Source organism: Elephantulus edwardii, unplaced genomic scaffold (genome assembly GCF_000299155.1).
Source record: "Elephantulus edwardii isolate Elephantulus edwardi_28Jun2011 unplaced genomic scaffold, EleEdw1.0 scaffold00014, whole genome shotgun sequence".
Lineage (NCBI taxonomy): Eukaryota > Metazoa > Chordata > Mammalia > Macroscelidea > Macroscelididae > Elephantulus > Elephantulus edwardii.
Genome location: NW_006399764.1, coordinates 16,587,819 through 16,601,339, shown reverse-complemented (window position 1 = coordinate 16,601,339; position 13,521 = coordinate 16,587,819). Strand labels below are relative to the sequence as shown.

General features: G+C 38.4%; 1 protein-coding gene across 1 annotated transcript in view; it reads left to right on the top strand.

Moving 5' to 3' along the window:
• Nucleotides 1-13,521, top strand: part of CCDC171 (coiled-coil domain containing 171) — a 313,076-nt gene that overhangs the window by 79,236 nt on the left and 220,319 nt on the right. The window contains exons 9-10 of the mRNA XM_006881285.1: nucleotides 1,085-1,223; nucleotides 12,333-12,435. Of these exons, the coding sequence (XP_006881347.1) occupies nucleotides 1,085-1,223; nucleotides 12,333-12,435 (242 nt within the window). The remainder of the gene's footprint in view (nucleotides 1-1,084; nucleotides 1,224-12,332; nucleotides 12,436-13,521) is intronic.

Genomic DNA, 13,521 nt, shown 5'->3' with positions numbered 1-13,521 from the left:
TGCTCTATCCTGTGCCAATCTTATTGCCATGCTTGACACTTCTACCTAGGTTGCCCTTTCTGTTCGTCTACGTGTGCTACTAACCTGAATTATAGCCTTTTGACTTCCCTAATGTGATTCTGTGTGGTCTTTGAGTTATCACAACACATTTTGGACACAGAAAAGCAGTAGGATTGGTGTTGGGATGAATAGAAAGATGTGGGGGACCTTGACCTTGAGAGATATGTCTGACCTCATGGGAATGAGTTGGTTTTTTTTTTTTTTAATTAGTTTTATGTTGCTGATGTTGTTAACAGGGACGATTCCCCTTTATGGAGTTGGTAAAGGTCAGATATATCTGTCCTCACAGGGATCTTGCTCTTTCTGCAATGATTTTAAATTTTTCTTCCTTGATTTTCAGTGCTAACCTGTCAGTGTTATATGCATGGATACTTAGAGTTCTGCACCTAAGGTTGTATTTTAATTTGAAATTTGTTTGTTAGAATTTTTTTCTGTCTTGAGGCAGTTCAGAAGTAGTTGAACTGTGGCGAGTTATGTTTTTTTAAAAATAGTAGGAACACATCAACACTAAGTCTCTCTTTTTTTTTTTTAAATTATTTCCCTTGTTGTGTACCATCGAATCAAATCCAACTGGCACAGAAGGAGATTGCCCCTCCTTCTCTAGCAGAGCATCTGGTGGATTTGAACTCTGCACTCCTGGAACTTCAGTGCAACCTCTTGCCACTAGGCCACCAGAGCTTCCTGCTAAGTCTCTTTTGCTAAGTAACATTGGTTGTAGCACAAAAAAAATCAACAACAAACAAAACTTGCTATCAAAATGAGAAGTATTATCTCTTTCAAGTCTCTCATTTAACAGAGTGGGGTTTTGTGGTTGGGTTTGTCTTTTTTTTCATTAGAAAAAGGGAAAAGTGGCTTATAAAAGCCTTGTGGTTTGAAAACATGAGTTTGAAAGTATAATGCACCTGCCACTTGTGCTACACTTGAATTTAGCTGGAAGGCTAAGGAGCAGTTGGGTTAAAGATGTGTTGACAGCAGTTGACAAAAGTGTATTTGAATAACCTGCTCTGATACTTTTACCTTTCAGGATGGAAAAAGAGCATTTCTCCAAAAATAAGAAACTAAATGAAGAGATCGACGAGCAGAAGAAAGTAATTATTGACCTTTCAAAGAGACTCCAGTATAATGAAAAAAGTTGCAGTGAGCTTCAGGAAGAACTGGTAATGGTAAGGATTAAAAAAGAATACCCTTTGGCAATGACTTTATTGGGTCAAATGTGATGTGAGCACGTTTTCTCTCACTAAAGGCCAAAATAATTGAAAAATAATTTAGTAACATATTGATAAAAAAATTTCAAAACTGGAGACGCTGAGTAGTAACAACAGTGTATCTAAAAAAAGCTCTGATTCGGAATGATGGGGTGGCTAGTTGAATTATTGAAATTTCTAAATTATGGAACGATTGAAAATGTGTTCAAGAATTTTTATCATCTTTTTTGTTTACTCACGTAAAACCGTATCAGCTGGGTTTGTTTAGAGGCTGTTGGATTTATAACCAGTAGATCAAATTATAGGTTCTGCAGATGGCTTTTCGTCATTACCGTTTTGTGCCTGATCTCCCTCTTTCTCTCTCTAGTCCACGGTGATCTTTCATTTTGTTGTTGTTGTTATGTGTCATTGAGTCACCTCCGACTCATAATGACCCTATGTCTAACAGTCTTAACCCCTGCTCTATCCTGTGCCAATGTTATTGTCTCTGACACATCTACCCCTATTACCCAAGTCACTGAATCAATCCTTCTCATTCAGGATCTTCCTCTCTTGTGCTGTCCTTCTGCCCTCCCAAATGTGATATCACTCTCCATGGACTGGTCCCTCCTTGCAACATGTCCAAAGTATGTTAGACGAGGCCTCAGAATCCTTGCCTCCAAGGAACAGCCAGGCTTTACCCTCTCCAGGATGAACTTGTGTGTTTTCTTAGCAGTACATGGTATATTCAGTACTCTTCTCTTGCACCACAGCTCAAAGGCATCAATTCTCCTTCTATCATCCTTAGGCATTGTCCAGCTTTGTGATACATAGCAAGTGATTGCAAAGACCATGGCCTGTATCGGGTACACTTTAGTCTCCAGGTTGACATCGTTCCTCTTCAGTACTTTGAGAGGTCTCTCACAGCAGACTTTCCCTAGTGAAATGTGTCACTTAATTTCCTGGCTGCTGGTAGAGCCAAGCAAACTGAAGGTGTTAACAATCTCATTCTCTTCACAGTCAATCATGATGCTACCATTCTGCCCAGTGGTAAGAATCTTTGGTTTCTTAATGTTGAGCTTCAATCCATATTGAAGGCTGCAGTACTTGACCCTCTGCATCAAGCGCTTCAGTTCCTCCTCAGTTTCAACAAGCAGAGTTGTGTCATCTGCATAACGCAGATTGTTGATGAGTCTGCCTCCAATCCTGATGCCACATTTCTCCTCATAGAGCCCAGCTTCCTGGATAATCTGTTCTGCATATAGATTTAGAAGATACGGAGATAGGACACATCCTTGGCGCACAACCTTCCCAATATTGAACCAAGTAGTATTTCCTTGCTCTGTTCTGATGATTGCTTACTGGTCCACCTATAGGTTTCACATAGCACAATCAAGTGTTCTGGGATTCCTATTCTTCTCGGAGTCAGGCACACCATGGCCAAATTTACCTTTCTAAAATATTTATCTCATTTTATCAGTCTCCCTTTATTAAAAAATTACCAAGGTCCCCTGGTGCCTTTAAAAATAAAGTGTCCAGTTGGTTTATCCTGCAGTTATTTCTTTTATCTCCACATGACTTTTCCTATTTCTTCTACCATTCCACTCTGTTTTGCTCTTGTCCCCTCCTCCCCTCACACACAAAGTAATCAACACCAAACCTTTTGGCTTTCTAACTACATTCTGTACTCTCTTCTTTCTCTCTCTCTCTCTTTTTTTTTTTTTTGACCAACATTGGCTGAAATGCTATTTCTCTTCTTTTCTACTAGTCAATTCCTATAACAATCCTGTAAGGCTCATGTCAGATATCTTGTTGTCTGTGGATTAAACATTGTTTACAGGTAACAAGTATGACTTTTTAAGAGTCATGATTTCTTTTTTTTTCTTTTCTTTTTTAAGAGTCATGGTTTCTTATTCTTACTTTCACCTTATGCTAGGACTTTCCCCCTTCCCAATTTTATTTTGATAGCACCAAGTATATCATAACACTTTCTCATAACAGTTATTAAGCCTAAGCTATATTATCTCACCCAAGGGATAAGCGATTGTAAGTGAATGAACCTCGCTCCTTATTTTGCCTTTTCTGAGGGTTTCAATCCACCAGTGGTTCTGTAGGAGAAAGAGGCGCAGTCCCTTCCTATGTGATTTACAGCCGCCAAAAGCCCACTCGAAGGGCAGGTATGAGTTGATTCTGACTGAAGGACAGTCGTGGTTTTTTAGAATTTCTTTACATCCCCGCTTTCTACTATTCTGCTGCCTCAGTGAAGTTTGTTGATTGGATTTATTTGCTTGCTGCAGCATATTCTTACCCTGCAGTTTAATGGAACCTCCAACAGACAGAGTATACAATTTAGAGTAATATCCTATTTACTCATTGTCTTGTTCCCTGCAAGCAAACGTTCCTCAGGAACTTGGCAGCTTTACTTTCATTTACGTTCTACAAGACTTAGTGAGTTTACTTGTCAAGGAAAAGGAATATTATATTTCCTTGTCATGAAAGGTGGAGATTGTTGAATTGCACTGTAAATTGGTGGCAATCATTATTGCCTAGACAAAAAAGGCAAGTATATGGCAAGATTGAAACTTTTTAATATTTTCCCAATGATCCATTATTATACTTTCAACTCATGATGTTCCGTATGCTACAGTTTAGAGTTTGATCTCATTACTTGATCTTTGTTTAAATTTGTTGTTAATAATTTGAATGTAGAGTTTCAGAAAGTTCAAAGTTCTCACTATGCAGCCATGGTAATAAAAATAGCTAGGAAAGCAACAGATACAAAGGCCAATTGAACAGAATTGAAAAAGAAACTCATTCACCTATGAACAGGTGATCTGTGACAAAGAAATGAAATCCATCAAGTAGAGAAAAGACAGTCTCTTTAAGAAATGGCGTTTTCAAAACTAGATATTTATTTGCAGAAAACCAAAAACAAGATCCGTACCTCAGACCCTATAAAGAAAATAAGATGGAGCAAAGACTACGTATAAAACCTAAACCTGTAAAGTTCATCGAAGAAAATATTGGAGCAAACTTAGGAGCTCTTTCTATGGCATTAGTCGACTCTCAAATAGAACTGAAAATAGACAGAAGATAAAATAGATGATTGCTGTTTTGTTAGGTTCCACTGAGTTGACTTTGACACGTAGTAGTTCTGTGAATAACAGATCTGAACCTTGTCTTATCCTGTATCATCCTCATCATGTCTCATATAAATTGGTGCTTCCTTTGCTGCTTCATGTTGTACACTCTTGAGCTGTAACGACCCACCCAGTCATCTCTGAAATAAATGAGTCCATTGATACAGTCACTGCGTCAGTCCATTTTGTTGAGGGGTTTCCTCTCTTTTGCTGACCTCCCACCTTTCCGAGTGTGCTGTCATTTGTCTAAGGATTGGTGCCCAGAGTCTATGAGATGAAGTTTCACCCTCCTTGCCTATAAAGGACACCCTGCTTGCTCTGTCTCCAAGATCAATTAGTTTGCCCCTTTGGCAGTCCATAAGGATATTCTCCAACACCCCAGTACTCTTCTCCAACACCCCAACTCATTTATTATTATTCTCTCATCCTTAGTTATTGTTCAACTTTCAGATGCATAATAAATAATTGAAAAGTCTATGGCTTGAATCAGGTGTACCTTAGTCTTTAAACGGACTTTGTTACTCTTTAGTATCTGAGAGAGTTCCTTGGCAGCAGATTTTTCCCAATCATTAAAAAAAAATTATTGGTTGCATATAGTAAATTGTTTATATAGTGTTTCATTCATGGATATTGGTGTTTTTCCCTCCCCGCTTCCTCCACGCATCACACTCTGCGTGATTTCCCTCCATGTCCACCCGTGGCCCCCGGCCCCTCCCTCTCTTTGGATATTCATATGCATCTTGCTGGTTATTCTTCCGTTTTTACAATAACCGTCTTATATGGCATTCGTTCTTATGTACCTGAATTCACTCGTTCAGCATAAAGCTCTCTAGCCTCTCACATGTTATATAGTATTTTTCAAAATCGTTGCTTTGGCCTTTCATTTTTGACTGATGGTACTGGTGTTATTGAACCAAGTAAGATGAAAGAGTGGACAATTTCAATCTTTTCTCCATCTATCATGATGTTGTCTATTGGCCTATTGTGAAGATCTTTGTTTTCCTGTTGTTGAGATCTAATCCAAATTGGAAGTCTTTGCTCTTCAGTAACAAGTATTTCAAGTACTCCTTGTTTGCAGCAAGCAAGGTTGTGCAATCTGCATAACACAGGTTGTTGATAAGCCTTCCTCTGATCTTGATACCACGTTCTTCTCCATATAGTTCAGCTTCCCAAAAGATTTGTTTAGCAGTCACATTACACAGCATACAACCCTGATGTATGCCTTTCTTAATTTTTAAATCATACAGCGTTCCCTTACTCTGTTTGAGCAACAGCTTCTTGGTCTAGGTATAGGTTTCATATGAACACTTACATGTTCTGTGATTTCCATTCTTTTCTGTGTTAGCCATAGTTAGTTATGAATCACACAAATGCTTTAGCATTGTAAAAAACCTACAAATTGACATTCTTCTGGTATTCTCTGCTTTCAGCCAAGATCCATCTGACATCCTAGCCTATTTTAGATGATCTTCAGCAATACTTTTCTTGCATGTCATATTAATGTATTTTTAAATAATTCCCTTGTTTTCTTGGGAATAGGAACAAGTATTGTTATCTTCCAGCCAAGTGACCAGATTGTTGTCTTCCAAATTTTCTAGCACTAGGTGGTGAGCATGTTCAGGGACTCATCTGTTAGTTGAAACAATCAATTGGTATCCTACTCATCCCTGGAACCTTATGTTTTTGCCAACACAAAAAATAAGTTCAGTGAAGCTTGAACTTCTCCTCTCATGATTATTGGGTTTTTATCATGTGCTACTTCCTGAAATAATTCAGTGTTGACCATTTTTTTTGGTACCGTGATGGTGTGTATTACCTCCATTTTAACAATATAAAAGACTTTTATATGTTATTAGGGAAATTTGAGATTTAAAATAACTGCTGTGTGTCAGTGTAGCATAACTTTTTAGCCTTGGGATGAGCCTTAGAGATATCTCACTAGGGATACATTAAGTGTTAATAAGCCATTTGAAAAAGGATAGGTCCCTTGTTTCAAGAGAAATGAATATAAAGATAGAATGTAATTATGGAGATATCTAAAATGGGCATGTTGAGTCATTTGTGGGTATTTAACAAATAGAAACCCAGAAGATTTTAACTGTACCTTTATATTAGTGAGATTACTTCTTTTCAATGTATGGCTATTTTTTTAAAAAGCATTATTGGTAGAACAAACAGCATTTAAAATTATTTAAAATTTCATAAAAGTAATAGAATTTCAGTATAGAACACCTAAGGAGTTAGTGTAATTAATTTCATGATCTGTGTTGTACACTATTGAATTTCTTCTGAAAAGTTATTAAGCATTGGGCTATTAATTAATTTCAGGATCTATGAATTTAATAATGATTTAATCAACTCTGAAGTAAAACTTTAAGCCGTTTAGTGATCATACTTATTAAAGTCCATTAGAGGCTGCACAGATCCAGGTGGGTCTGTTCAGACATTACTGTGAGTTTTTATATCTGCTTCCCTTGAAGCAGGGGAGCTATTATTTCCAGATTGGTATTATTAGGACTTGCTTTGTGCCTTCTTCAATGAAAATTTTCAAAGTTCATCATTTCTTGAGATTTGTTTTTCTGCCACTCAGTAATATTTAGTTACAGCTCCAGGAGAGACCACATATTGAAAAGGGAATTCTGGTTCTCAAGGGGTTTTGCTCAAAGAATGTTTGAGTCTCTAAAGAACTTGTGATTGAAAATGGTCAAGTGTATATTTTTTCCCTTTACTTTGGGGGCTTAGCTGATTATATAAGAATGATGATTGCTAGCATTAGATAGGATTTCTGAGCGCGCTTGATGGCTAGGCTTTGCAGGGAAGTTAATGTTTCTTGATAAGATTCTTTGCTTCAAATAATCTATTAGGTTCACTTTAGAAAGACATGCTACTGATTTTGTAGAAGGCTTTGGACACTAATGGACTAGTAAGCATTCTACTCTGAATTTTTCCTAAAATTTTTCATTATTCTTTGCCCGGCGTCTGGGTACTATTTATACGTGAACATTGTTTTGCTAATAGAAACCATTTTTGTCACTGTCAGTGACCCTTATTATATAATATTATTAGATAGCACATGCTGAATGTGTTTGTGAATTCATATGTAATTGTTTACTATAACTTGTTTCCTGAGTTATTTTAGGTGGTTTGTTCCCTCTGTAATAAGCCATCAGAGTCACAAATTGCTATGAACTGTCTTTGAGTATTTTGATGTTTTTAGCCTGCATGATCTGTACTACCTAGAGATGCATCATGAGACTCTAGTGGCCCATGGTTCCTGGAGGACACCAGCAGATGCCCATCTCACCATCATCTGGCTAGCCAACCTTACATTAAAGGACTTTTTATTCTGAGGGTGGCACATTGGGTTTTTTTCTGGTGAATTATGTCCAAGACAAAGAAATACACACATCCTTTATTCTGCCATTCAGTCTCTTGTTCTAAGGATGTTTAGAATGATAGAATTTTATCATGATCAATTAACAACTTAACATTCAAGCTAAACTTTTTATCTCATATGACAAAATATGTTCATAAAAAGTGAGATATTTGATGTTTTGTTTGTTTGATATTTTTGTTTCCAGTTTAATGGTTTTATCTATTTTGCTCAAAGAATATGTCTTTATAAACAAGTTGTTTTGTTGCTGATGATAGACACAGGAAAACATACATACACTAATCTAGCAGCTTCTATAAATATAATTCAATGACATTGTTTATGTCTTAAGAGTTGTATCACTGTTCCCCTCCTCTCCTTTTCTGGGTGGTTCCAACCACATGAATGTAAATTCATGGCTCCCCCAGGGTTCTATTTAATCTTTCAATTTGTTATTACCAATTTTATGCCATACAGATAGTTCTTAAAAGAGCATAATGCTCAAGGCAGAATGTTTTTACAAGTTAAGCCAAACTGGTGTTTGATTTTAAGAAGACTTTAAGGGATATTTTTAGTTCAAGGTTTAAAGATTATCTAAGGGCATTGATTTCAGGGATTCATCCAAATGTCAGAGATCCAGGTAGTATGGAGTCTATGAGAATTTGAAAATCTGTTCTGCATTTTTTCCCCTTTTGATAAACATTGTTCTGTGCTATATTTGATCTAAAGGTAGAGTAGTGGTAGTTGGGAAACTAGCCAATTGTTCTGACTTAGGACAAAGGAGGTAGTTGTTAAGGAAACAGACATATACTCTATCTCTTCATGTTCCAGGCTTTTCCTCCTACTCTGTTGCTCTAGGAGAGTAGAGCCTATGCCTCAGATGACTGCTTTCAAGTCTATAGGACCTCAGGCATTTCACAGTGAATTAGGAAGTGGAATAGAAGCACTGAAGACAGATTCTGTCTTTGAGAATTCTTGATGCATAAAAAGGCTATTAGGAGAAAAATAGCTTTAAAAACAAAATTTAAAATACAATAAAAAATTAAATATAAGAGTGTTGAGTATACCATGGACTGCTAGGAGAACAAACAGGTTTGTCCTGGAGAGGGTGAAGCCAGAGTGTTCCCTGGAGTCAAGGATTCTGAAGCTTCGTCTGACATATTTTGGGCATTTTGCAAGGAGGGACTGGTCCTTGGAGAGGGACATCATGTTTGGCAGAGTGGAGGGGAAGCGAAGGAGAGGAAGACCTTTGGTGAGATGGATCGATTCTGTGACTGGAGCGGTGGGAATAAGTGCGTTTGAGATGGTTAGGTTGGCACAGGATAGAAGAGCATTTAGAGCTTTTGTACATAGCGTCGCTATGAGTCACAAGCGACTCGATGGCACACAACAACAACAACAATAAGCATAACATAGCACTTAAAAATAAACTTGGAACAATTTTGCTATACTAATGAAGAGTGAGGGCTTAATTTACAATTGTTCTTAAGTACTGTCGAGTCGTAGGCGACTCATAGTGACTCTATGAACAATAGTCCTCAACACTTGCGTGACTTTCATCCTTTCTCCAGGTTCATAGGGTTTCCAGAGGCAAGCTATTATGGAAGTGGATGCCATTCCTGCTTCCAAGCTTGTTTTAATCGGGGAGCTCCCCCAAACACTGTCTACACTATGGGTGACCATATCGCATTTGACATACCAATGTGACAGCTTCACAGCAACTATGAGTTACATCTGTGCGGCAAGCGGACACACCAGGGCTATACGACCTACAGGAATGTAACAATTAAAAATAGTCCTGAGGGCCATGGATTAGAGTCACCCACCTTTGGCTTGATAGCATCACTTTCTGTCCACTAGACCAACTGATCTCTCTATATGTTGTTGTTGTTGTTAAGTGTTGTTGAGTCGTAGGCTGTGAGTCGCCTACGACTCAACAACACTTAACAACAACAACAACAACATATAGGGAGATCAGTTGGTCTAGTGGACACACAGCAACCCTATGAACGCAAGTCCTTGATACTTGTGTGACTTTCATCTTTACAATAACAGTCCAATTTATTAGAAAGCAAGTTGTCAACTGTAAAATAAGACCAACTCTTTTTATTATTAGTTGGTTTGTATATTTGTTAAGTATAGGTAGATTTTCTTTTGGCTATGTTTTAAGAATATTTGCCAATTATCTCTGTAGTTGGACCTGAAAATTATTTGAATTTTTACCACTTGTATATATAATGGTGCCTTTCAGGCATAATTAACCTCCCCCCCCCCAGTCTTGATTATGATCAAACTTCTTTTCTGTTCTCTTAAAAAGTTTTTTATACCCAATGTTCTCTGGCTAATATGACATTAAATTTAATAGTACTGAAATTCTATATTCAAATACGACTGCTTTGTGGATTCCTTGCCAAAGCTTATAAGTGGCAAATGATATTTTAAAAGATAAGATTAAGCATGCCTCACTTCTTAAATGTTTGTGCCAACTCACTTGGCAGGATGTTCTTGGCGTCTTTTGATAATTTGCTTGGTTTATAGCCATTGTATGAGGTCTCCTGTAGTCCTAAGGAATTACTTGGGAAGAGGAGCAGGAGGGTAGATCTCTTTTAATTGAGAGTAGGTGCTGGAGAGTAAAAGGTTTCTTTAGAGGGCTCCTTTCAGAATCCTCCTGTATTTAGTAGCCTTGAGAAATTGCTAGAAATACTTTCCCCCGTTTAACTGATTCAGGTTTGGAGCAGATAATTAGGGACTCTGTTAGTTCAGTAAGGAGGCCAGTGATAGCTTTTAGCTGGTCAAGTTTTCAAAGACCCACTTAACGTTATTTATACTGGACTGCAGGAATTCTAGGATCAGAATGTGTTTTGACAGGATGGAACAGACTAGCTGCTGTAAGTTAGGAAAAACTGGATGTTCTGTTGTAGATCCTAATAAATTTTTTTTTCTCCTGGAAGATAATTACTCCAAATCCAACTATAGATATTTCATTCATTGCTTGCATGTGAAGGAAAAGGGGTTTTGGAATGACTACGATGATAGGAGGTGGGACTAGTGTGCTTATGCGCTTGTGGGCTTACCTGACTGGGAGATGGTGGGAGAAGGGCATTAGGGAAATCATAGCTTGTGTGGTATAATGAAGCAGTTCAAATCCCATTTGATTTTGGTTTGGATTGGCTCCGATCTTTAAATAGAAGAAGTATTATTGAAATAGGAATTTAATTGAACCCTTCTTTTAAGGCAGGGAGCTCTGAGGCTACAGGAGTTGCAGTGCTAACCCAAAGGTGGTCCCTCTGTGCTGGTCTGAATCCACCAGCAGGTGCTCGGGAGAAAGTTCCTCCTGTGCAGTTTGCAGCCCAGGAGGCTTCCTGGAGGCTCAGCTATGAGTCAGTTCCAACCCAGAAGCAATGAGGGCTGTATTAACACAGCTCAGCTCCGCAGCCCATATATACCTACCTTATTTGTTGTTTGCTCGTACAGAGGTATCTACTGAGGGCTGATTTTTTTGGCTGTTGTTGTTTTGTTTTTTTACCAGTCATTGTGCTCCTCTTGCAAACGCTTTATCTCTGTGTTACGTGATTAGGATGGAATTCATATTTCACATCCTGTGCTAAAAGCAAATCAGCAAGTAAATAAAAATAACCACAACAAGATATTTTCTACCTCTCTTGTTCTCATTCAACTGCAGAAATCCACCTGGTACTTCTAGACCGAAGCCTTTGCATTAATTTTGAGTCCTTGCTTTATCTGACAACTTTTCCTAACCCCGTTTGTTGCCACTTCAAGCCGGTCCAGTGTAATCTGGCCCGTTCCATTTCATTCCAGTCCAACTCAGTTCATGAGATCTTACCCGATGCAACATTACTAATCGGGCCCATCTGCTTTCTAAGGAGCTTTCTAGTGCATGTGTTCCCCCTCTCTGCCTTTTGTCCTGCTAATGCAGTCCCCTCTTGAGTGGACCGCTACCCTGAACCAAGCCTGTTGCTTGGCTGCCTCTGAGTCATAGCAACTTTCCAAGGCTGTAAATGTTTACAAGAGGCGACTGTCAATCTTTTTTCCTGTGGAGCAGTTGGTAGATGTGAACTACTGACCTTTTAGTTAGCAGTGTTACATGGAGCACACCGTGCCAGCAGAGGTCCTCCAGACTGCAGGAATACCTTCTGATTGTCACAGTCCTTCACTGTTGCCAACCATCTAACAATTTTCCATACACCTGCAAACATCATCGTTTAGTATGTTTTTAATTCTTCTGTGTCAAATTTCTTGACTATAAAAATCAGGATAATGCTAATCCTTCCCACATAGGGTTGTTATAAGGATAAGAATTATTAGTTATGAAATTCTTTGAATAATACTAGGAAGTAGGTACACCATTAATAAGTTGCTGATGAAACATTATACAGTGTTAAATGAAGCGAAGGAAAAGGTATGATTAAGATAGCAAGAGAGTCTATTAATATTAGGAATACTTATTAGCTTGTTTTTGCATCATTTGTACTGTGTATGTCTACACAAAAAAATCTGTAGCTTGTATAATTCCTGACCTTATTATGTATAATTTTTTTTTCTTAATTAAAAAAGGCAAAGAAGCACCAGGCCTTCCTAGTAGAGACATGTGAAAATAATGTGAAAGAATTGGAATCGATCTTGGACAGCTTTTCTGTGTCGGCGCAGTGGACGTCAGGTTAGTTGAAAGGATGAAATGACAGATGCATCTGTCAATGTTCCAAAGTCACTACATTTGGGGAATTCTGCAGATGCCTCTTCTGGTCCCTCTTCTCCACATGCTTTGATTTGATGACATGATAAGAGCAGTTCTCACAGCAGTCGGTTGGCCTGGCTGGCTGAGAAAGGGTGACGGACTGTGGACCTGCTGCTGTCCTCCCAGAACTTGATTTACAAGGGTGGGGGTCCTTGCGATTGGACAGATAAGGGCTCACTTGCTGTGCTCTGAATGCAACTGAGAGAAAAGTCCTTACAGTATACCTGCAAGGGGAACAGATGTTTCCATCAAACTGAGCCAAATTCGGAAGCAACCTTCAGCAACTTAAAGGTCATGTATTCAAAAGGTTATGTAGGACACAGGCTGCACCACAGTGCAGGCTCCGGACTGCTGCCTTCATGTCCTGTGACTGTCTGCATGTAGATATGAGTGGTTAGGTCAAATATTTTTGCTTTAGATTGATCCTCTAATATAATAAAAAGTTACAAAAACTATATATTAGAGAAATATATTTTGGGGACTAGCAAACATTAGTTGATCATGGATGTTGCCCATGACTTCTGCTTTCTTAATCTTTCATGTTTATGCAGTTATGTGTTTGTGTTTCCATAGCTTGAACTTGCTTTTCTGCCTCAGCTTTCTTTTGCCAGATTGTAATTTCAGATTATTTGCTTGCCCTCTCACTAAGTTATAGTCTTCAAAAGGCATGTAAACACGTCACCAAAGAAGACATTCTGAAGGCCAACAAGCACGTGAAGAAATGTTCAAAATCCCTAGCTCTAAGAGAGATGCAAACCAAAACAACTATGAGATATCATCTTACCCCACTCAGAATAGCAAAATTTAGCAGAACAGCAAGCAACAAATGCTGGCGAGGTTGTGGAGAGACTGGAACCCTTATTCACTGTTGGTGGGAGGGTAAAATGGTTCAGCCACTGTGGAAGGCTGTATGGTGCTTTCTCAAAAAGTTGCAAATAGAGATACCATTTGACCCAGCAATTCCACTACTGGGAATATACCCCAAAGAGACCATAACTGACACCCAAG